We start from the raw sequence: 26,160 nt of genomic DNA, 5'->3' as shown, positions 1-26,160 counted from the left end.
TTTAGATTTTCTTCCATGCAATAATTGTGTAGATTATATATTTTTTTATTTACTGTTTTTATCACTTTCTTAGATGTCATTCTTAACAGAATACTGTACACTATAGTCTTCTGTCTTGGCTCAGGTTATGGGAAGGGAGGACAATTGGGGGGTTTGCAAGGATACTGTAGTATTGGTAAATGAGGGATATGGGGGATTGAGTTTTGTTTTACCCTCTCTGCCATAGTGGAAAGTGCTGAGAAGCCAAGTCGGATGGTAATAGGTTCTATCCTAGAGGCCGCGTCTGTGAACTGAATCTCTGTGGGAAATGGCTCAGTACGGGGGCAGGTCTAATTACACGACTCCCTCGCAGAAAGCAGCCTGTGTTTTAGCCTATAACAAAAAATGCAGCACACACATTTGCTTTGTTTGTTCTGTGCATGTGAGAAAGTCGTGTTTGAAAGACTACTGTGTCTTCAAAGAGAGCGTGCATGTGAATGTTTGTGTATACAGTATCTCGCGATGTATATAATATACAAGTACAGAGGCGATACATACACTGCCTTTATGTAAGTAGGTGAACAGAAACGTCTACACAACAATCGCAGTTATAAAAGGAAGCCTGTCATGATGCACATAGCCTGCGGAACATCAATAAAGTCTGGAGGGGCATCGGCCAGTGTGACTCTTAAAGGGAATGTCACCTACTTTTACTGTATTTAGCCAATGGCAGTGCTATGTAGTGCTGTCTGACATGATTAAAACTATACCTTTGTCTGGGTTAGTGTTATTTCAGAACGCCAGAAAATGAACTTTGTTTGGAATGCAAATTAGGTCCAAATTGCTTAGCGGGCATCACCAACAGTTCAAGACCAGCCCTTTACTTGTTCCTAGTACCTCGCCTTCTAGTCCGCCCCCTCCTCTGCAAAGTCACATACTTCTTTTGAACTCTGCCCGCGTTATTAGCCTTTTTGAAATCTTGCACAAGTGTACTGCCTGCGCAGTGACTTCCCTGCAGTGGGCATGGACTCACTGTAGGTAGTGCCCATGCACCAAGCCCTGTGGAGCAAGTCCGATGCCTACAGCAGGGATGTCTCTGCACTTGCGCAATATTTCACCGAAGCAAGTGCAAACGATGCGTGCAGAGGTCAAAAGAAGTAGGTGTTGTCTCAGAGGAGGGCGCAGACTGGAAGGCCAAGTTCTGGGCACAAGTGAAGCGGCAGTCTTGGGTTCTGGAACAAGTGAAGTAGCGGTCTTGAATACTGGGAACAAGTGAAGAGGAGGTCTTGGGTACTGGAACAAGTGAAAGGGTAGTCTTGGGTACTGGGAACAAGTGAAGAGGAGGTCTTGGGTACTGGAACAAGTGAAGAGGCGGTCTTGGGTACTGGAACAAGTGAAGAAGAGGTATTGGGTACTGGAACAAGTGAAGATGAGATCTTGGGTACTGGAACAAGTGAAGATGAGATCTTGGGTACTGGAACAAGTGAAGATGAGGTCTTGGGTACTGGAACAAGTGAAGATGAGGTCTTGGGTACTGGAACAAGTGAAGATGAGGTCTTGGGTACTGGAGCAAGTGAAGAGGAGGTCTTGGGTACTGGAACAAGTGAAAGGGTAGTCTTGGGTACTGGGAACAAGTGAAGAGGAGGTCTTGGGTACTGGAACAAGTAAAGAGGAGGTCTTAGGTACTGGAACAAGTGAAAGGGTAGTCTTGGGTACTGGGAACAAGTGAAGAGGAGGTCTTGGGTACTGAAACAAGTGATCACTGCCCCAAACAAAAGTATAGTTTTTATTCATGTTAGACAGCACTACATAGCATTGCCATTGGTTACATACAGTAACCTTCCTTTAAAGGGAGCTTTTAAGACCTTTAGGCCTCTTTCACACGAGTTTGACGGATTAGGTCCAGATGCTTTCAGGGTGCATTCAGCAAAACTTGCCCCATTTTGCAAGCAAGTTCAGTCAGTTTTATCCCTGTGAGCGCAATGCGTTTTGATGCGTTTTTCACGAGCGTGATAAACTGAAGGTTTACAAACAACATCCCTTAGCAACCATCAGTGAAAAACGCATTGCATCTGTACTTGCTTCCAGATGCAATGCATTTTTCGCTAAAGCCCCATTCGCTTCTATGGGACTGCGTGAAAAACACAGGATATAGAACATGCTGCATTTTTTCATGCAACGCAGAACTGATGCGTGAAACCAAAATAACCGCTCATGTACACAGACACATTGAAATAAATAGGTCAGGGTTCAGTGCGGGTGCTATGCGTTCACGTCACGCATTTCACCCACGTAGAAAACTTGCTCGTGTGAAAGGGGCCTAAGGGTTTGAAACGTTGTATTTATGTTGCATGCTGGTACATGTATAACCAAATGATAATTGGGCTGGCACACCATGCAGTATTGCATGGCTAAACGCTAGACTATTTATGATTTTTATTTATTTTTTTATTTAATTTCCCCTATAAAACTGGTACGACATATAATTACATTACTAAAAATGACTATAATAACATATACATCCTATACTAATACAAAACCATAGATGTAAGAATTGTAGACTGCCAATCTTCCAAATAGAATGTCAATATGCGGTCAATCCCAACCATAAAATGTTAATACATATTTATAAAAAAAACTGAACGCAGCTGATATAGTGATGGTTTAGATGTAGAAATCCATTGCTTCAATCATTCTTATGGCCATATAAGACACTTAGTGAATTGATGTCCATTAGTGATCTGCAGCGTTCTTAACTTGTAATACAATGTCTGTGCCGGTCTGACTAGGAGCGCATCCCAGCAGGCAAATGGTGTACTCCACATCGCAGTTATCTACAGGCGGTAAAGTCCATTTTACAACTAATATATATATATATATATATATATATATATATATAATACTACCACTTTACAAATGAAAACATTACAAGTGGTACAGTATTTGTGCATTACAAGTTAAGAACGCTGCAGATCACTAATGGACATCAATTCACTAAGTGTCTTATATGGTCATAAGAATGATTGAAGCAATGGATTTCTACATCTAAACCATCACTATATCAGCTGCGTTCAGTTTTTTTTATAAATATGTATTAACATGGTTGGGATTGACCGCATATTGACATTCTATTTAGAAGATTGGCAGTCTACAATCATTACATCTATGGTTTTGTATTAGTATAGGATGTATATGTTATTATAGTCATTTTTATTGATGTAATTATATGTGGTACCAGTTTTATTTTTTAATTTAAATATTTTATTTGTAATACAAAAATACATATCCATATAACATTTATGCTATTATAAGATCCTGAAGTCCGTAAGTTTCTGATTTATAAACATAGTTAATAATAAACTGCATATATATTTTTAATAATTAGTCTTGCGTTTATCCATGCAATACTGGATAGTGTGTGCCAGCCCAATTATCATTTGGGTGTGTGCCCCCGTTCCCTACCTCGGTATAGTTGAGCCACTAGATCGATATCATTTTATATACTGGTACATGTGTTGAATAAGGCAGAAACTTTTTTAGAAGATCAGATTCTGTCAACTTTATTTTCTATGTTGTGAATCTGGGCGTGAGGTTAGGCTACTTTCACACCAGTGTTTTTGCTGGATCCGTCATGGATCTGCAAAAACGCTTCCGTTTTGATAATACTACCGTCTGCATCCGTTATGCACGGATCCGGTTGTATGATGTCTTCTATAGCCGAGATGGATCCGTCATGAACTCCATTGAAAGTCAACGGGGGACGGATCTGTTTTCTATTGTGTCAGAGATAACGGATCCATCCCCATTGACTTACGTTGTGTGTCAGGACGGGTCCATCTTGCTCCGTACCACATCGCGGACAGAATATCGCTGCTTGCTGCGTTATTCTGTCTGCGATGGGGACGCAGCCAAACGGAACAGAATGCTTAATGGTGCACTCCATTTCGTTTCGTTTTGTCCCGATTGACAATGAATGGGGACAAAACAGAAGCGTTTTCCCCCGCTATTGAGATCCTATGACGGATCTCAATAGTGGAAAGGGAAAGCGCAGACCTGGATATCCCAGCGAGTAGACTGCATGAGGAGGGTTTTGTGCTTTCTTAAAGGGAACTTCTTGAGTTACTCTTACAATGGTAGGTTTGGTCACTGCTGAGAGCCGGACACGATGATTAATGGTGGTTAAAGGCACTAATCAAACATATGTTTCCCTGACACGATGATTGTGTTGTATATCATTGCTGGATATGGCCGCCTTTATGTCCTCCTAATGATGGAGTAAGCTGGCTTTGTGACATGTGTGGGTTTTCATGCTCCTTTGATTTGGCACCATGGGGGGCTGACCTCCACAGACATTGCAGAGCGAGGTTCCTGCTGAGAGCAGAAAGGTACTGGAGGACGCTGCACTTGTGGTGGCTAGAGATGGTATGGCCAAGTAACGTGTTCACAGTGAAGAAATCCCTGCATGGAATGATGTAACGCTGTGAGACGATCCGTTTGAATCTACCTGAGAAAGTGTATTTCTTAGTACTTTTATATCCTCTTAATTGTGTTCGGTGTGCCTTTTGGTGCACTTTCAACATGTAGACATCTAGAATTTAGTTTTACAGTAAAGAGAAGGAATGCAGATATGAGGACCTGTCGCCTCCTCTGACATGTTTAAGTGAAAACTACTTGCATTCCCCATGTAAAAAATCTATTCTGGAACCTCTTTTCATACAACTCCGTGATCTGCCGTTCCTGTGTTATTCCAGTTAGAAGTTACAAATGGATAACTAGCAGTAATTTCCCGATACATCTCCACAACAGCTCCTTCTTTGTTCTCTTCTCATCTGTTCCACACAGATTTCTCACGTGCATCCTCCATACTCTGGAGCTCGCTACCCCAGTACATCACACTCTCCTCCAACAGCCAAACCTTCAAAATGTACCTAGAAAGCCTACCACCTACAATGAGCACGCTCTCGCTTGCAGGGCCTCTTACCCTCTGAACCAGTTTAATAGTTTCATGTTTATAGTATTTAGTATTTTTTATATTATGTACTGTATGTGTAACCCCCTCTTGATGTACAGTGGAATGGAATTAATGGCGTTTTCAAATATATAACACTAATAATAATGAAGGTTTGTTGACAAACATTTTTTGTGTCCACACAAACGATCAGATTACCCGATGAACGAGCGTTCCACTCTTTTATTGGGCTGTCGGCAGTACATTTACAGCACCAGATAATCACTAATGAGTGTTCCTATGAATGCTCGTTAGCGAAGTGTAAAGGGCCCTTACAGGGAACCTGTCATCAACTTTGTGCTGCCCATACTAACGCCAGCATAGAGTAGAGACAGGTGAGTTGATTTCAGCGGTCTGTCATTTATAAGTTAAAAGTAAATGGTTGCCGAGAACCAACATCACAATCATTGCAGACTGGGCCTGGAAAAGAGTCCCGGCCACCTGAGAAGAGTCCTGGTCATTCGTGACTTCCTGCTCTCCCCCCCCCCCCACCTGCTGATGGCTGACAGACTTGTACCTAGTTTTCTCCCTTTCTCTCTAGGAGAGAACTGCCAATCATCAGCAGATGGGTGAGAGCAGGAGATTAGGAATAACCAGGACTCTTCTCAGGTAGATGTGACTCTTCTCCAGGCCTGGGCTGCAATGATTATGATGCTGGTTCTCGGCAACCACTTACCTTTAGCTGATTAGTGACACACCGCTGAAATCTGCATTTCTGTCACTATTTTATGCTGCCCTCAGTGAGGTCAGCATAACGTTGATGACAGCTTCCCTTTAAGAGAACCAGTCGCCCCCAACAAAATTTGTGGTGGGAATCAAAAGAATTAATTTCTGAATCCTTAAACCAGCAGAGCCACTCTCTGATCATCCCTGTGATATTTCTACAAAAAGATCCCCCTGTCTGAATTTCTTTAAATCCTGTGACTGAATATCTGAGTTAATTGCGTTGGAAGTTCTGACAATGTATACGTCAGATGTGAAACCCTATGTATCTTACATAGTGGCATGTGTTGCCCAAGACCGCAGTGTTAACAAAGTAAACTGTACAGTATGCAGTATTTTGGTAGTGGCCCCCTGTACAGAACAGCATGGCAAGCTACATCTGCCTATGTATGCCCACACATACTAGTCCAGTGAAGGCCAAAATAATGCTTTTGAGTGAACAATCGCCTATGCCAGTGGTCAGCAACCTCTGGCACTTCAGCTGGTGTGAAACTACAACTCTCAGCATGCTCTATTGACTTCTGTGGGAGTTTTGAGAGAATCTGAGAAAATGTGCATGCTTGGGGCTGACGTTACACAACAACTGGAGGACTGGAGGTTACTGACCCCTGGCCTATGTTTGATGCACACGTAAGTTTCAGGCTCATGCAGGGGTGGATTGGCCATAGACCTTATAGCGCCGATGCCCAGGGGGCCGTCAGGGCCGTCCTCACAGCAGCCAGTGGAAGTTTTTGGAGATGTATTTTGCGCTGTTGGCAGTATTTTGCGATGGACTGTGGTATTTGGCTCTGTTGGGCTGGTATAATGTGCCACAATATGGGATTGCTGTTCCTGCCTTCCATCAACTTGTACCCTACTACAAAATGGGGCCACTTTTAGTATTTTTTCCAGGGCAACTTTAAGTTTGCGAGTCCGCCCCTGGGCTCATGTAAGTGAATGTGAACACTGCTTTGGATATTTGGTCCAGTATTATCTTCTATGCTGCCTGCCAGGTTGCTCGTACCAGTGGTGGTCCGCTATTATGACGCGCATGTTATAGCTGAGACCTAGCAGCGGAGACTTGATGATCTATGAAATTACTGTGCTCAGGTATGTAAAACTTGTATGGCTACAAAGACCAGTCAGAAGCTGAATTTAGTAGTTTAAACTTGTAGGATTAATTGTAAAGAGGTGTCCTGTTGCCCTTGGCTTCCGTTGTTTCCGTAACTCTAACCGACTAGAATCTGAAGAACTCCCTACATGTAACGTCCGTATCTGACTGGATGCAGCAGCCAGGGGACTCCATGTTCTCCCAATTAAATGGTTCCTATTAGAGATATCTCGCACGTTGTATGGGTAGGACATAAATATCATTTGCCCCCATTTCCCCTCCCCATTCTGCCTTCCATTCAAACATTTTTACCGTAAATGAGTGTCTGGGTGCCGTGGAAGAAGCATCTAAAACAACTTCAACCCCTTCCTTCAAATGGACGTCCATTACATACATTGAAATCTGTCACAATTGGAACAAATGAAGTCACACCCTATAACTAGGTGGACAGATTTTTAACTTTCTACTGCAATAAAATGTCATTTCTTTCGTTACTGCATCTTATGTCAGTGTCGGGCATCTTGCACACGGAGGTGTACTGGTCGTGCCGGTGCTGCGGACTGCAAATTGCGGTCCATAATGCAAATCTGAGCTATGACTGATCTGAGAGCGCCTGGCAGACCCCACTGACTTATAATTGGGTCTGTTGGAGTTTGGTTACAGTGTTGGTTGTTTTGACTCCAGTTGATGTAAACCTTGAAAGGACCCCTGAAGCAAAGCCCCCACTCAGATGTGATCTTAACCTTAACAGGTCTTTCACGTTTTCTAGGTTACTTATTAATTTCCATCAATGTAAAGTGGTTAGCAGTTTGACCAGGAATACCTGCATAGCAAAGCAGGTAAACAAGATATATCTTAGGGCTCATTCAGACGACCGTATCTGATTTTGCGGTTCACAAATTGCGGATCTGGAAAACACTGCTACCGGCCGTGTGCATTCCGCAGTTTGCGGAACGGAGCGGCCAGCCCTATGATAGAAATGCCTATTCTTGTCTGCAATTGTGGGCAAGAATATGGCCTGTTTTTGTCTTTTTTATGGGGCCACGGAATGGAAGTACGAATGCGGACAGCACATGGTGTACTGTCAGCATCTTTTACTGCCCCATTAAAATAAATGGGTCTGCGATGTGGACACAAACAAGCAGTCGTCTGAATGAACCCTTAGGGCAAATTACTTTCTACATTGAAAATAATTCTTAATGTGGAAATCTTGCAGTTGATGCACCTTTAGGGCTCATTCAGACGGCCGTATGTTTTTTGTGGACAGTTCAGTCTGTCCACAAAAAACAAAAACAGAATGCATACAGAATGTGTTCCGTATGCGTGAAATTGTTTGCGGATCCATAGACTTGAATGGGGCCAAGTTTTACTGACACACATAGAACATGCTCTTTTTTTTTTTTTTTTTTTTTTTGCGGCACCACGGAACAGAACAACGAATACGGACAGCACACGTTGTGCTTTTTACATCTTTTGCGGTCCCATTGAAATGAATGGGTCTGCACCCGTTCCGCAAAATTGCGGAATGGGTGTGGAACAAAACATACGGCCGGCTGAATGAGCCCTTAAAGTGATTGTCCCACAGTCATTATATCATTTATCATCAGGTCTGAAATGTATCACTATATTTAGAGGTCCTGAGCCCCCCCCTGAGTACAGTGCTTGGCTATCATCATCAGTCCTGTAGACTTTGGAAAGAACGGGGAAGATTTATGAAAAATTGTGTAAAGGGACACTGGTTTAGTTGCCCATAGCAACCAGTCAGATTCCACTTTTCATTTTTTTATTTGGAAAATGAAAGATGGAATTGGAGATGAGCGAAAACAGTTGTAACAGTCCTGCTGATTGGAGAATCGTTTCGCTCATCTCTAGGTGGAATCTGATTGGTTGCGACAAAGCCAGTTTTCCTTTACACCAGTTTTGATAAATCCCCATGTGCTTTAGCGACACCACTGCTCCATTTAAAGTTCTTCTTGGTGTGGTCATGCAGTGAGTAGGAGTAGGGACCCCCATTCTAGTGATTCTGGGGGCTCCAGCGATCCGACATTTATTACCTACCTGTGAATAGGTGGTGATTGTTGATTTGTGAGAAAACCCATATCTAGTGTCCAGCATTAAATATCACACCACCAGTCACATCCAGGACGAATCGTCCTGTCTATAGCCAGCTTTAGATATAATGTGCTTTCGTCTCTCTGGTAGAATGCATCTCGTTGGATTTTACAGATGGCGACATTCCCATCCCCATTGAAAGAGAGCGGAAACATTAGTATTCCTATATTCACTGCTTGCACATTGCCACACACTTCCAAATCCTCTGTGCTGGCACCAGATCCTGTAGGATGAACCGTCGCTTCGTAATCCATGGTTGGAAGTCTGACTATTCCCACAGAGAAAAAACAAAAGCCATTACAAACTCGTGAGCCCTTTCTCGAACAGATGTTCTAAATCCATGAGCGCAGCACTTCACGCCATGCACGCACCCTAACTGGAATGAATTCATAGGTTTGTAATGGTCAAGTTCGTGATTTCCTAAAACTCCTTCTAATAAAGCAGTGACTTTCACAGAGGATATGCTGCTTGCCAAAGCGACCTGCGGCTTGCCAGCTGTTGGTGGACCATCAGTCCCAGCGGTTGCCTAGGGCTGTACTCTCAGTATTTTAGTGATGCTGTCATAATTCATATTTACCATGTTTAAGAATTATAAAATGTTACTCCAGCTGGATCCGTAAGGAGGATCAGCAGGACAAAGTCTTAGTCCTCTATTGTCCCTAGAATGGGTGGCAGACCGGCACTCATAGGGTGCTATTCCAAAGCATTTTTCTATTTGAAAAAAAAAAATTTATCAGTGCGGAAACTGCAACAGAAAATTGTTGCTAATGGGAGACTGAACACGTATGGATTTCCGAGAAGAATACGCACCAGAACCCTACTAGGCCACTGTTTCTCAACTCCACTGTCCAGGGATGCTGCCCGGTCACTATATTAGTAATTGCCAGAAGGTGTTACTCTATGGAAAATCCCTAACATTTGTACAGTGTAACGCACCTAAGTTTACCCATAGGCCTCGTTCACATTTCCGTTTTTCACTAACTTGTGCTATCCGCATTTTCTGCAGACGTTTCATGTATCTATTGATTTTAATATGTCTGTCCACACATCGGTATGTTTTTTTACTGACCGTGGATCAGTTAGAAAAAAAAAAAAAAAGAAAAATCATGGAGACGTGTGCAACTTTAGTCTGTGATGCGGACCAAATGCCCATTGAAGCCTATGGATCCGTGAAAATCGCAGGCACACCATGGATGGCATCTGTGTTTGGTCCGTGTTTCACTGACCACTAATAAGCGATGCTGAGCTGTGGAATGTGGATGACACATGGAGGGCAAAAAACGGACACACGGATCATTCACGGATTAAACAGACTCAGAAATGTGAACGAGGCCTCAAAGCATTTTATCAGAGCAGTTGCTCTTGTCTCTTTTCATTTGTGGCCACAGGTATCACAGCTCCTGGTACACTGCACACATAGGTCCCCGTGCACCCGGCATATGCCCAAAGTATATACTAGGCCCATATGTGTTGGCATACCTTTTTTGTGTTGGAAATTGCAGTCTGCTTCCTATACACAGATTATAATAACCAAATCCCTGTACTGGTGGATGCAGGGTAGTGGTCACAATTTTGCCAAAATGCCCTGAGGGCAATGTATCTCTTATTACAATCCACTGCTTACATTTCTTAAAGATCACCCCCAGATCACAGAAACATAGTTGACATGGACTGTCCCTGCAAATACGGGGGTTAGCCTGGGCATAAATGGGCAGGGTTTATGGAAGCCCTGCCCAGAAAGGGAGGTTCTGCTCTGGGGCGTTCCTGGGAGACATAACCTTATTTTTCTGAATTTACCAGCTGTGATATTGCGAAGTATGCAAAAACATAACTGAGTTTTTTAAAGTAGCGTCTGGTTTTTCAATATTTTCCCATTCTTGTGATTTGGCGAATAATTTCCTCAGTTTTAAATGGTGAAATGAAGTATAAATGCTTTTAACAAGGAATCATTACCTAATAATAGTCAGTGATATATTGCCTCAGGGCAGGGATGGGCAAACTGCAGCTCTCCAGCTGTTGTAAAACTACAACTCCTATTATGCCCAGTCTGCCTACAGCTATCTGCCTACAGCAGGGCATGATGGGATTTGTAGTTTTACAACAGCTGGAGAGCCACAGTTTGCCCATCCCTGCCTCAGGGCATTTTGGCTAGGTCGCCTATACTTGGGAACTCAATGTGGTATATATATATATATATATATTTTTTTTTTTTTTTTTTATTTTTTTTTTCTTGTGGTTATTGGCTGTTGAGTCAGTTATGTGCAAGTCCTCACTGAATTGTGCTTGCTGAATGTCTGGTTCATACATGGAATGGAATCCGGCAACGTCTGTATAGAGGCGGCCATTATTACTGGTTTCCCTTTTTTTTCCCAACTTTATTTTTGGATGTATTTATAAGGCATTGTATTACAATCATACACTATATTATTGGTATGACAGACAATTGTAGATAGAACAAAGTACTGTATGAGCATTCAACAGAACAATGAAAGTGTAAAAGAAAAGGGAAACTACTCTCTCCACCCCTCGGCACATAAACGAGCCCGTCCAGTAAGAGGACAATCCAATAGGACCTCCTAATCCTTAAAGGGAACCTGTCACCAGTTTTATGGTGTCCTAACTAAGGGCAACATAAATAAGTGACTGATTCGCTTAGCAAAATGCTGGGTCACTTTCTTTAATTGACCCAGTCAATCTGCCAACATCTTGTATTAAAAATCTCCAGCTGATAATGATGAGTCCTGAATATTCACGAGCTCCTGACTCACCCCGCCCACCTGCTGCTGAATGACAGTTATTTTCCATATGAATCAGCAGCAGGTGGGCAGGGGAGTGGCTATAGCTCTGAATTAAATATACGCTGGACTCAATGACATCACGCTGGACTCGAATCAGCTCATTAGCATGCGGCATCTTTGTGTGTATATTATGAGGTAACCATCTGTCACACCAGTAAGTGAATACATCTAAGGAACTTTTTAGTAGTTAATGATTGTATATAATTAGTTAGATTATAATCAAATATCCACATGACAGGTTCCCTTTAAGTAACATCAAACGAGTCCCACATATCCCATATTTTATGGAATTTATCCAGCGAATTCTGGGAAAGCGCTGTTAGATATTCCATGGTCCGGAGGTCTTTAATGCGGCAGTATAAGTCTGAGCACGATGGTGAGTTAGGTCATTCTCTGGCACCAGAGCTCCCCAAACCTGGCAGTGGGACTTAAGAACAAGAGTAAGGGGATCTAAAGGGATCGTTTATGGAATAGGGAACCCCACAATGACACAACCTCCCCCCAAGATGGGATGGGATTATTAAAGCTCATGTCCAATATATGTGGAGCAAGGAACCTCCACCCCTAGAACAACACCAGCAAACATAAATTATTGCCGGGTTCAGCTTGTGGAGCAGTTCAGGGGGGGTGGTACTGGCTTCCCTTCTTATACTTTTATTTTTATGTATCAGTTGCATCAAATCGTTTGTTAAGCTATACCCTGAGTATGTGGGTCCGTTGGATGGTTTCGACTGTTATCTTCGTCAGAAGAAATACAGTTTAATTGCCTCATCACAGTGAATTAGCAGCCACATTTTTATTTACAAGGGAAGGATGTTCCACAAATCTTCTCTTTATTTCCGTGGCATTTACAGGTTTGTGTAAATTCTCGGGAAGCATTAATAGGAACCTCGTTCTTTTGTCCACCCTCGAAGGTCTCAGCCATTTAATACAGGAGATTTGTGAGGGTTTTTATTGCCTGATATATTTCTGTCCCGTCACGGAGGACTCCCGCTGCTCTCTGCGTCTTTTGTATTATGGGACACGAACACCACTTTGCTAGGACATGTTTTTGCTGCTGCCTGACCCCACAAGCCCTCTCCCTCCGTCTCATTTTTCTTTTCCCTTAATAAATGCACTTCGTTGAGAGAATGGATGGGACCAAGCTTTTTCCAGGCAGGGTTGCTTTCACACTGTGAGCCCAGATCTCCAGAGCTCATGCCTGTTTCTTTTTTCTTCCTTCTTTTTAATTATGCTGATTTATCTCTGTTAATCTGCTGGCATGAAAGCATAGAGTAGTGCTATAAAGATGCATTGTCTAAGATGACTGGATGAACAATAGCTTTCCTGAAGATATGATAAAGTTGCAGGTTTTTGGGGATTGTAAATATGCAGTTTTGTGAGGTGTTGGAATGTGTGTCTTGACGCATCCTATGTCTGCACGTATGCTATGCTTTAGAAGCATGTACCTCACCAATATCTGTCTTGTCCTGCATTTTATTTCTCTGGAAGAGATTCAGTGAAAATAAGGTAGGTCAGGAATGCTTTGTCTCATTTAAAGGGAATCTGTCAGCAGTTTTGACCATGCTAAACTGGTGACAGTGCAAGATAGGAGCTGGGGAGAGTAACACATGTCTTAGGTGTTCTTTGCAGGCCCTGAAACTAGTTTGGTTATAAACCACTGAGATGTAAAATTTCAAATTACATTTCTATTTTTTTTAGTCTGGTCCTTCATTCTTGGAGAAAAATGGAGACCATCTCTAACTCCATTCACATAAGGATACTTTCTCATCTTCTGTGCCCCTTACCAAGTGTTTATGCATGATCCACCTTCCACTTATAGGTAGGATTCATCATAAATGTCTAGAGGTGTCTCACCTCTGGAGAACAAACCTGTCTCCAAAAAGGGGGTCCTCCAAGTCCTGTCACCTGCTGAGGCAGCCATCAAATCCAGGCTAAAATAAATGGAGCTGTGGCTATGCACATGCTCAGCCCATGTCCATTCATTTCTGTGTTTGAGACAAGAAACCCAGGATGGCTTCGTTTTATATTAGAAAAAGACAACAACAGAAGCTTATTTCCATTAAAGACCTTTATGACATATGCTGGGGATATGCCTAAGATTTCCTTCTGATTGCCTGCGCAGACTAAGATGACCTTTGCTATCTTTTTTAATTGTGTTCCTTGTGGATTTACTCATGGTCGCTGGTGATGCATTTAAGGCCTCTTGCACACAAACGTCCTCTTGCACACCGGCCCGTGTGCATTCCGCATCACGGATGCCGACCCATTCACTTGAATGGGTCCACAATCACGGAGATGCAAAACAGAAGCATGGATCGGAACCGGTGTTTCTGTCCATGCCCTCCGCACCGCAAAAAAATAGAAATGTTTTTTTGCTGTGTGGACAGATCACGGACCCATTCAAGTTGAATGGGTCGCGATCTGTCCCGGCTGCCACATGGACATTGCCCGTGCATTGGGGACCGCAAATTGCTGTCCCCAATGTACAAGACGGATCCACAACATTTGTTTGCAAGAGGCCTGAAAGAAAACTCCTCCCCAATTTTCCATTGAAGAAATCCATGTGTCCGCCTTGCTAGCAACAGTCCTAATCTGGCTTCAGTGAGAGTACTATCTGGGAGAAATCTGTACATCTCACTGGCTCCAGAATGTCCTGTCTGATGTCATCATGTGGAGGCAGAGAAGATACGGACTCTATCTGCTGGAGGTCAACCTTTACGTAGCTTCATGTCGCATCCATACATGGGTTTGGAACTGTAGATAAGCAGTCCTATATTTTTTGAAATTATTATGGCCAGCATCTACAGTGAATGGATTCTAAATAAGTAAAAAGTGCATCATTGATAACCTGCCAGTATCTGACAACTTCAAAGTTTGATATGTGCTACCACATGGCTTTGTACTGCTGGGATCATGTTGATCTCTTTTGAAACAAGTGCTTGAAGATGTGTCAGACAGACAAAGTCTTACAGGTTTACGGGAGATGTCAAGATATGAGGGAAAGGAGAACCCGAAGGAATTTAGGGGAACATAACTAGATATGACCTGGTATTCGATCCTTTCTTTAATCTGTCTGCATCAACCTTCCTTGGTACATGTGGCTGCACATCTGTATTCATGATGTTCTATTATCTGCGCATGGACAGATAAGACAGAGGTGATACATAGAGGAGGGTCAAGTCTGATGGGACCCAGCTGGTGGAAATTTATGTTTTCATTAGTAATTCACAAGGGTTCGTGTTTTAAGTATTAATGTTACACTTGTCCTTTATCTTTAGCTTCAAGTAGAGGAGAACGTTTCAATTCAGGCTCAGTATGATTATTATTTTCCAGAAAAAGTGTTGCTCAGAGAAAAACTCAACAATATCCATATACTTGACAGGTCTACTATACATCATATTACGTCAAATACCAAAAGTACGTTGCAATTTCAAATAAAGGCAGAACGTTCACACAACGTCCAATAATTTACTCATTTTCAGTAAATCCCATCCATTTTAGTGGAGAAGGAACATGCTTGGATTACCTATTTCTAGGATCAGTGGGAATTTTAGTGGCTGGTGCCCTAAAATTTGGTGTCCTTTTCACATGAGTTGCTTCTGTTTAAAGAGAACTACTAATTTCTGTTCTTAAAAGGGGTTTCAGAATCCGATCAGTGGGGGTCCACCTTGTCAATCAGCTGTTTTCAGGAGCTGCAGTAGTAACTAGGCATGACCCCTACACATTGCACACAGCAGCTCTTAAAACCAGGATAGGCCATTCATACATTCTAGAAAAAGGCCGAAGAGTGCAGAGATTCTTGACGTGAAGAAATATACATAGTTCTAGAGACAGGTCCTTCTTTATAGAATGAGTCATGTCGTCTCTACAATAAATTTTACATTTTCATTTCTTTCTAGGTTATTTTATTTCTAGACTGTCGTCTATACACGTTCATAATTTGATTAATTTTATTTATTTATTTTTTTGCATTTTTATTTTGCGTTAAAGGTAAATTATAGTGATCGGCAGAATGGGAATGAATTCTTCACTTGCTTGACTCTTTTGCCAGTGCAGATGACATTCCATGGCATTGGCAACTCTGTGGAAACCAGCCATGATCAGGTACCACATTATGTTATTAACCAAACAATGAATCATGTACTTAGAGGTTGTCCAGCCCAGGAGCTGACCAACCTCAAAACCCGTGCCTGAGTTTAAGAAAAAAAAAAAAAACACTCACCGGTCCACAGCATCACCATTCTGTACCATGGCCCCTTTCCCACCTGCCTCAGGTCTCTGCCGGAGCTGGCTTGGCCCCATGACCGCTGTGGCCAGTCACGGGTCTCAGCAGTCACATGTGCTAGAATGGCACATCATTGCTAGTGACTTGCAATTCTAGCACATGTGACCATTGAAGTAAGTGATTGGCTTTAGCAGTCACAGGACCAAGCCACTTCCAATCTTCCGTGGTCCCGAAGCAACCCAGAATGGGGTCATGGTAGGATTTTATACAGGATTTTTTTTAAATTAGGCATAGGTTCCAAGGACTGGATTGGTTGACTTCTTGACTGGAGAACCTCTTTAAAGTGACTTTCTTGGAAAAAGCTGCCTTTACCAAGAAGAAAGGTGCCCATCTTCAAAATTTTAATTACCTAGTCCCTGCCCATTATAGGGGTCTTAGCAAAAGCTGCTGCTTCATCAATGCTGTGAGTGTTATTTCATGTAAAGGTTCCCAATCAACACATGACGACCACTGCTCACAGCTACAACTTGTACCATGATGGTATCCCCTTTGTGTGGACCCCCATAGATGTCTAAAATTTGTGGGTACCAGGCAAATTATTCGTTAAGTGGGTTCCGTCCCATTGGGAAAAGGTTGCAATGCTAGCAGTTTTCCGGAGGGTCACTTTAATGCTTTCTCTTTTACACATCCTGTAACTCACTGAGTTCTTGTAATGTTTTACTTTAGATTTTTAAGGTTAAAGAAAAAAATATATATACTTTGATGTCAGCAGATTTGTACATAAAATGCACACGTCATGATGAAACATAAACCTACTTAATATAAATGTACCCACAGATGTGGCAATATAATAAATGTGAGGAAAGTGCGGCCTTGTTCACATCAGCTTCATGGCTTCCATTGATACACGAGCAACGCTTGGTTTGATCGGTCTATTTGAGCTGTCAAAAAGTGACAGGAACCTGACTGCACAGGGGCTGGTGGGGACAGAGCCTAGGACCGTTGCATCATGTATACAAATTTATATTGTAAAATTCCCACTAGTTTCTATAGGACAAACACTTGTTACATGAAAGTGTCCGACTTTTTCTTCTTTTAATGAAAACCATAGCCATTTACTTATATGCCAGCCAGAGTACAGTTGGCTAAAAGTTTGGCAAAGGTGTGAAAAAGATAAAGGAGGGAATTTATCATGATCTGCAGCAGGTGTTTGTCTTAAACTGGAAAAATTTGCACACAAATTTGTAAAAATGACAATGCGGGCCCAAAAAGTCCTCCCGTGCTGGGAAAAAGTTTAACATTTTAGCACTTACTATATGCAGGGGCGTTGCTTTTAACTTTTAGACATATTTATAAATACTAAAGCCAGTAAAATTTTCAACTTTTTGGTACAAATCTACGCCTACTCATAGCCAGCATTGATTTCATTTTATTTATTTTTTTACTATAGGACAGCTCAAAATGCACCACATCTGTGTGTTTTTTAATAAATGTGGAATAAATCACTCCCAACGTTCTTTTCCCCCATTTTTAGTCTGGTGTATGAAATGCCATTCTTATTAGATGTGGACCTATGACTTTACAGTTTGTTTTTCAATGGAATGAAGATGACCGCTAATGAGCGTTCGTAGTAATGCCCGTTAGTAATCATCTGGCAGTCTAAAGCCTGTATTACATCTAGCGATCCTACAAGTGGTTTGTCGGAAAGGAGTCATTCCTTCCCAACAATCGCCTGCTCACTAGCGGAGGAGACCGCTGCTATTACATGCCTCCTGAGCTGTGATAGGGAGAGCATGGACACTCCTCCTGAGCTGTGATAGGGAGAGCATGGACACGCCTCCTGAGCTGTGATGGGGAGAGCATGGACACGCCTCCTGAGCTGCTGCAGAAAAGACACTCCCCTTGAACTGCCAGCTTGATATAAATCTAGCAGAGCAATGAATGGGGAGATTTCTGGACCCATGTGAGGTACAGGGCTGGTTCTAGCTTTGTTAGAAAGAGGTTGTCATGTACTATATGATGTCATTTTATTACATTAATCATGGGATAACCCCTTTAAAGCATGCTGAAAAATCATGATTGCCTGATGAACGAGCAAACTGTAGCAGTATTAGACCGCCAGATCATTGCTAACGAGCAATGTTGAAAACACTTGTTAGTGATCATCTGGCAGACAATCATAATACAGCCCTAATACTACCGCCGATTAACCAATTGTTCATCAGGCAATCGTGATATTTTAGTATGCTTAAAGATCATGATTTGTCGCCGGCAGACCGTGCTCTCTGATCAGGATCAGCTGCCGGCAAACAACTAGTCAGCCTCGGGATGAGTGATTGCATAAGGATCACTCCTCCCCTTGCTGTGGGGGAAATGGCTGCATGTACCCACTGCGGTCTCCTCCACTAGCGAGAAGGCGATTGCTGAGAATGAACGCTTCCCTCCCGACATTCGCCTGCTAAATGTAATACAGGCTTTAGCTATGGGTTCTGGGTCCCTGTTGTACGAATTGTAAGATCTCTGGGACAGACCTTCGCGTTATAGCATTGTATTACGGAAAGGCTTTTCTGAGCCGCCTTGTTTGCACTAAAATAACACAGTGAACAGCTCTTTAAATGGCAAGTGTTGCTGGATTGCATAATATGTTTTCCTCTTCCTTCGTCTCATTAAGTTGGATTCTGCTTCTTTGTGCTTGGTTTGAGAAGCGTTAAATGAGCTGTTTACATTCCACATTCTACACACGAGGGGATCCTATTGGGTTGCCCGATCCCTTGTTTGCCGTTTTTATTATGTAAATTATATATATAGTACCACGGAATTAACTAGTTAAATAAATTTCATATACCGTATATTTGGATTGAGCTAGATATCACATGAGTCTCAAATCGCACGCAACGTGCTAATAAAATTAGTAATTGGTAATTAAAGTCCGGAAATGCATACCAAATGAGAATTCTGAATTATCAGCCACTAGGAATAATAAAATATTGATTGGTAACCGTCTCTTTATGAGCAGACAAAGCTCTGCCAAAAAAAGAAAATCGGAGTACAAACACTAAATAGAAGAGGGGGTGAAGTCAGTGAAAAGTGGGGATATTTGCAGAGGAAAAAGCTAAATGAAATATAGGCTCCATGTGTTGAGATAATGGTTGACAATGTTACATAGTAACATAGTACATAAGGCCGAAAAAAGACATTTGTCCATCCAGTTCGGCCTGTCAACCTGCAAGTTGATCCAGAGGAAGGCAAAAAAAAAAAACTGAGGTAGAAGACAATTTTCCCCACTTTAGGGGAATAAAAAATTCATTCCCGACTCCAATCAGGCAATCAGAATAACTCCCTGGATCAACGATCCCTCTCTAGTAGCTATAGCCTGTAATATTATTACACTACAGAAATACATCCAGGACCCTCTTGAATTCCTTTATTGTACTCACCATCACCACCTCCTCAGGCAGAGAGTTCCATATTCTCACTGCTCTTACCGTAAAGAATCCTCTTCTATGTTTGTGTACAAACCTTCTTTCCTCCAGACGCAGAGGATGTCCCCTTGTTACAGTCACAGTCCTGGGGATAAATAGATGATGGGATAGATCTCTGTACTGACCCCTGATATATTTATACATAGTAATTAGATCTCCCCTCAGTCGTCTTTTTTCTAAAGCGAATAACCCTAATTTTGATAATCTTTCAGGGTACTGTAGTTGCCCCATTCCAGTTATTACTTTAGTTGCCCTCCTCTGGACCTTCTCCAGCTCTGCTATGTCTGCCTTGTTTACAGGAGCCCAGAACTGTACACAGTACTCCATGTGTGGTCTGACTACTGATTTGTAAAGTGGTAGGACTATGTTCCTATCACTAGGCATCTATGCCCCTTCTGATGCAACCCATTATCTTATTGGCCTTGGCAGCAGCTGCCTGACACTGTTTTTTTGCAGCTTAGTTTGCTGTTTATAAAAATTCCTAGATCCTTTTCCATGTCAGTGTTACCGAGTGTTTTACCACTTAGTATGTACGGGTGACTTGCATTATTCCTTCCAATGTGCATAACTTTACATTTGTCAGTGTTAAACCTCATCTGCCACTTATCTGCCCAAGACTGTAATCTATCCAGATCCCTCTGTAGCAGTATACTGCCCTCTTCAGTGTAAATTACTTTACACAGTTTAGTGTCATCTGCGAAAATTCATACTTTACTATGCAAGCCTTTTACAAGATCATTAATAAATATATTGGAGAATGGGGCCCAATACTGACCTCTGAGGTACCCCACTAGTGACAGTGACCCAATCTGAGTGTGTACCATTAATAACCACCCTCTGTTTTCTATCATTGAACCAGTTACTTACCCACATACAGACATTTTCTCCCAGTCCTAGCATTCTCATTTTATATATATGTTGGTATGAGATATGGTACAGTTGCTAAAAGGGTGCTAGGCAAATTTTTACACCAGCATCTTTCCTATCCAGGCAGTGTCTTGAGTTTACACTGATCAGACTTGGCCTCAAGACTGCCAGCTCATTTTGTATGGGTACAGTACCTTGTCATGAGAGATGTTTCACGTGGACTTCAGGTCCATGTTGTGTACTTGTGTATTTTTCCCACAAGAATCCTTCATTCACTCAAATTAATGAGTCTGCAGGAGATACGGCTTAAACACGGACTCTATCTCTGTGTGCTGTCCATGATTACCATCTAGCACAAATTTTTAGACTAGAGCATCCAAAGTCGCAGGTGTACATCCATGAAGCTAACCTGCAGACAGCAAACTAAATATGGCAGCACACATGCAAACAATAGGAACTAGGGATTAGGGATTATTCTGGATTAAAGTGGTACGATAGCTACTATACATGAAAAATGGAAGCTCTTCACGCACATTTTTGATCAAACATATGTTGGGTCCATCTATCAACGTCAAGGTGGCTTCTGCAGATGGGTACCTAACACTAACAGAACTGCCTCTCCTGGGCCTAACTTAAGCCTACAATGTTCAGGGTGGTGTAGGAAACGGCTATATTTCTGCTCAATTTAGAAGCCTTGGACAGATGGGTGGGGAGTGAATGCTTAAAGGGGTCATCTTGGAAAAGATAATGATGACTTATTCTCAGGATAGGTCACCATTATCACATTAGCGGTGGTCCAAGTCCCGGCATCCCCGCTTATCAGCTGTTTCACAGAGCAGCTTGAACAAAGCGGACAATTCAAAGACCCAACAATAGCACTACCCCCAACCTATGGACAGGTGTGGCACTGCTTTTGGAAGACAGTAGTCATGTTTTCTAGTCTTGTGCAGTCAATTTAAAGGGGTTGTCTGCTTTTTTATTTATTTATTTATTGTAGCGGTGAGCAGTGTAATTACAAGTACAGTTTTCCTATTCAGGCAGCCCCATGTGCAAGGTGTCCCCCTAGTCCCCTATCCCCTGCTCAAGTGACACATGGAACAGTAGACTGACATATCGATATGTTGTGTGGTCAGGTAGCATATGCATGTGGGTTTACAGTGGGCCCCCAGAATAAATTTTACTGGTGGGCCCTGCATACCCCAGTCCGACTGTTCCTATTCACTTAAACAGCTGATTAGTGGGGGTGCCAGGACTCAATAGTAAAAAAAAAAAAAAGGACAACCCCTTTAAGTATCCACGCTCAGCTAATTACACTTGTGCATATGTATAAAGATATAGATCTAGACATTGCAATTTGTGGGTTTATAGCTAGCTTACTAGCACATTACCTTTTATACAAGTTGTCTTTGTACTTTTTGTATTTTTTAGACATCCCCTTTCTATTGTTCATGACAGTCGTTGAGGTTTTTCCTTTAATTTGAGATAATTCTAAGAATTTTTCAAGTGACATTTGATCCTAGGTTTTTGCATAGCCCTGTTCCTCAAATTAGGTGGTAAACCTGTCATTTATCGATGCTACAGATAAGAGGCAGCTCGAGTATATTAAGAATATTAAATCTCACTTGATGGTTGCTACAGCTTCACTTTCAAGTCAGCCAACAGTGCGGAAGAATCTTGACATTTAGATGAAGTCTTGAGCAAATTGACCATATTTTTGTTCTAGAAATGACATAGCCCTTACAGCATTTGGAAGTAATTACAGCGAGTTAGGGTTTTGTTTTTGTTTTGTTTTTTCTTAAATGTAAGAAGTTTGTAAATCATAAGTGGTGAAGATTTCTCTACATGGTTTATTAGTTTTTGTCAAGGCAGTGTGTGTGCATTATACACATTCAGAAAGCATTACACATCCAGACTATGTACAGGGATGTCTTTTAGTTTTTTATTGTATTGTTAGATACTTTCAGTACCTCCCAATGAATTTGTACTCACTAAGCAGTACCCATGAAAAGTCGACCAGAGGGCCAAGGTGTAAGGCCCACTCTCTAGGCCAGTTCTGCTCTCCCCTCCTCTGAGAGTGCCCTCCACCAATTAACCTTACTGAGAGGGTTGATATGACATATATTGTATTATATAGGCTTAGATGTTTCTTTAGTTACCTAATTTGGTGATATTAGGCTGGGTTCTCAATTGACTGATTTGCTGTCGTGAATTTTCATGCTGTACAGTAGCGGCAAGGTGAACAAGCTTTTTGCAGTTCTCACACGTGGCAGAAACTAGTCTGTGGTGCGGATTTTAAATCCGCAGCATGTCAATTTATACTGCGGATTTCCTCGCTGATTTCACCCTTTCCAATTCCAAGAATGAAATCGGCGTCTAATCAGTGACAAAAATGCACCATTTGGTGTGTTTTTTTTTTCTCTGCTACAGAAAATCCCTGAGGACAATGTCGTTTTGCAGTCCACTGAGCATGATTCGGATTTGACACCCGTTGATGGAGTACACAAGTATTTACAAGACCTACCAGTTTGTGAGTGACCACTGTACTCCTCTGCAACATCTCCCACACAGAGAAACCCCTGCAGGACATGTTTGATGTTTCCTAACCTTTACAAGAAGTTAATTCAGCAGGACATCCCCACTGGTGCTGGCAATGATACCAGGCCGGCAGCTGTTACTGTTCATTCTGTCCAGCATGACATGTTTGGATAGGGACTCCTTTTTTGAGATTGTGACAACAGGAGAATAAACAGTCCACAAATATCCTGCTGAATCTTAGGTTTGCATTAGTTAGCTGATAATTTTACCGATTATAAGAGTAAAGCCTGTATTACACAGGCCGAGTGAGCAAGAGATTGTCGGGAGGGAAGCGTTCCCTCCCAGCAATCGCCTGCTCGCTAGTGGAGGAGACCGCTGCTATTACATGCAGCCATCTTCTCTGCAGCATGGGGAGGAGCGATCACTATACCATTGCTCGTCCCCTTGCTTGTATAGTGTTTTGCCAGCGGCACATCGGAATTAGACAGCACAATCTGCCGCCGGCAAACTGATTTTTAAGCATGCCTAAAAATCACAGTTGCCCGATGACAGAACATTTGCTGGTTCATCTGGCAATCGGTGGCAGGATCACACTGCAAACTGATTCCTGACGAGCGTTCATGCAAATTTTCGTTAGCGATCATCTGCCAGAAAATTACCAAGTGTAACCTTTCAGTGTGTTTAATGACTAGTATCCTACCATAGCCCTATGAGTCTCCTTAATATACATTCATTGACAAAAAAAAAAATCTATAGCACACCAAGAAGGAGATGTTTGAATAGAAGTTTTCTGTGTGAATGTAATAATGATTTATAAGTGATTACAATATCAGTGGGAAAGGATACGTTTATTGGGGAAAACTGTACAGTTACAAGAAGGCTCTCGTACTCCGTTGGACCGCCTCTAGCTTGGGTACAAGATGAGATACGGTTGGGCATGGAGACATACAGGTTCTGCATGGTATCCTGCAGCACATTTGGCCACAGATGTTGCAGGCCTGGGCCTGTAGATCCTGCGTTCCTATAGGTTGCCGAAGCTGGCATCGCAGCTGCTTCCATGAATGCTCGACTGACGATAAATCTGGCAACCAAGCAGATCAAGGAAGTGTTACAATCTTGCCGAGACATTCCTGGGAAACCCTTGCTGTGTGTGAGTGAGCATTATCCTGCTGAAAAATCCCAGTTGAAAGCCCTGCCATAATAGGCAATAAACGTGGCCACAGAATGTCCTGCACATATTGCTGAGCTGTTAGTGTCCCTTGTATCACCCATGGCTCCCCAGATCATCCAAGCAGCAGTTGGGGCAATGTGCAACTTCACAGCAAAGGCAGGATTGAAGATCTCACCATGAGTCCTCAATCATCGTCAGATCCCATACAGAACCTGGATTTATTTCTAAAGATGATATGGTATATGATTTGATATATCCAGTCCATAGCAGTCCAGGATTCTTCATGCTGCAAATAAAAGCGGCTGTCAATGGTAGGACACAAAATGGACGACTTGACACCAAATTTCCTTCTGCTTAGAGCCTTGAAATGGTCCAGCCAGATACTGGTGCCACCTGTGTCTGGCTGGTGAACAATTGCTCATGCTTGTTGGTGGATCAAACAATCCTCTCTACTGGTGAACTGTCTGGGATATTGGCGCTAGTTCGCCAAGTGTGACCTCTCATAACTACTGCTCCTAACATCTCCAGAACAGCCTAGATGGCAGGCAATTATTCGAAACGACCCTCTTTCTATGTCCGATGATACGCCCGCTTTCAAAGTCTGTCAACAGGCCAAAATGTTTTTTAATGAGTCGTAGGGGCATGTCTAGTAGTCATCCATCTCTCACCAAGAGGTACACTATTAGAAAGTAATCTCTAAGAGCCTTTTCATAGGGCAGCTAGGGAAATACGTTACATCCTCTTGTGGCCAGACCCAGTGTGTAATCAGAGCACACCTGTAATCATCTATCTATCTATCCGACATTTCTATCTGGATGTGTTCTTTTTTTTTTTTTTGTCAATTAGTGTATTTCAGTGGTTCTTGGAGGCCAGCCCAATGACACTGTTATTTTACAGTGAAACTAAAGCCAGCCATACACATTCAATAGCTGTTTGGCTGACTCCCCCAATACATATGCACATTAGATTTGGACAAATGTGTATGTGTATTCAGTGGGCAGAAAGGAGAAAGCCCCTATTAGGTACACATGGGGACGGCTTATCTCCTGGGAGAACATAAGGGATCGGGCAAAAATATTCACTTCTCCGAATCCTCCTTTCCCTCTACATTCTCTTTTGGGGAGAGTCGGGAGCTCCCCTACACATTAGACTGCTGTTTTCGGCAGTTTTGGCTGACAATACACTAATGTGTACGAGGGCATTATGAGTTTCATTGTAGCTTCCAATCCAAATGATGTCAGGGGTCATTGGTCACGGGTCTCTCCCGTGTTTAGCATAATGCATATATCCGTTTCTGAATTTATTTTAAATAATGTTCTATAAAATGAGGGATTCGATCGATTACTAATGATGTGCACATATTAAAAGGAACAGAAAAATTAGTATTGGAATCGCACTCACCAGAGCTTGAGGTCATCCGGTATGCAGCAGCCTACCTGGAGTCCAAGATTCATCAGGGCTCCTTCATGAACAGTCCAAAGAAAGAAGATGGAGGCAGCATGACCGGTAAAACATCCCTTTATTAGGGGAACCGCCAAGTGAACAGCGTGCAGGGGTTGTGACGTTTCGGCTGCTTCACAGCCTTTATCAAACACAAAATGCCATTAACAAGTGCCTGTTTAAATATCTTAAAACACACCCACTCATAAGAGAGTGGCCAATGATAGTGTGACTAAGGTGCTGAGGTCATCACAGATGCGTCCTCAGGTGCTCCTACTACATGTGTCAAACAATCATACATATTAGATCCTTATCGCCCACATACCTGACAGGCACACATGTGCCTCGGCGTTCACAAGCGCCAGGCGCGCATGACAGGAAAGAGAGGGTCACGTCACTGCCTGTTTCCTTAGGATCAGCTGCTCGCAGTGCGGCTCCGCCCACCCGATCTCACGTCATCCTATCTCCCCCGTCGTGCGCGCCGTTGTCAGGGACGCCTCCGGGCTGGTCCGCCCCTACCCCACAAGACGGGTGCGATAACTCCACCCCACCGCATCCGCAGTATTCACGATCCAAACCTAGATCGGATTAGGCTGCAATGCTGTTCTGCATTCCCTTCACAGCTTAAGGCAACGATGGGGGACGTCCACAAAGGAGGCGGTGTCATCACGTCATCAGCCGAAACCCGGCCCTGATGACATCACAGTCCCGCCTCTCCAGTGTCCGA

The 26,160-nt window shown here is 42.6% G+C and overlaps 1 protein-coding gene across 1 annotated transcript in view; it reads left to right on the top strand.

The window, feature by feature from the left end:
• The window catches only part of STAU2 (staufen double-stranded RNA binding protein 2), a 283,250-nt gene that overhangs the window by 180,928 nt on the left and 76,162 nt on the right, over positions 1–26,160 (top strand). Inside the window, 1 exon segment of the mRNA XM_044294063.1 lies at positions 15,704–15,817. Coding sequence (XP_044149998.1) covers positions 15,704–15,817 — 114 coding nt within the window.

The sequence above is a fragment of the Bufo gargarizans genome, chromosome 5, assembly GCF_014858855.1.
Source record: "Bufo gargarizans isolate SCDJY-AF-19 chromosome 5, ASM1485885v1, whole genome shotgun sequence".
In the NCBI taxonomy this organism is placed as follows: Eukaryota; Metazoa; Chordata; class Amphibia; order Anura; family Bufonidae; genus Bufo; species Bufo gargarizans.
This window is presented reverse-complemented; position numbering and strand designations above follow the sequence as displayed.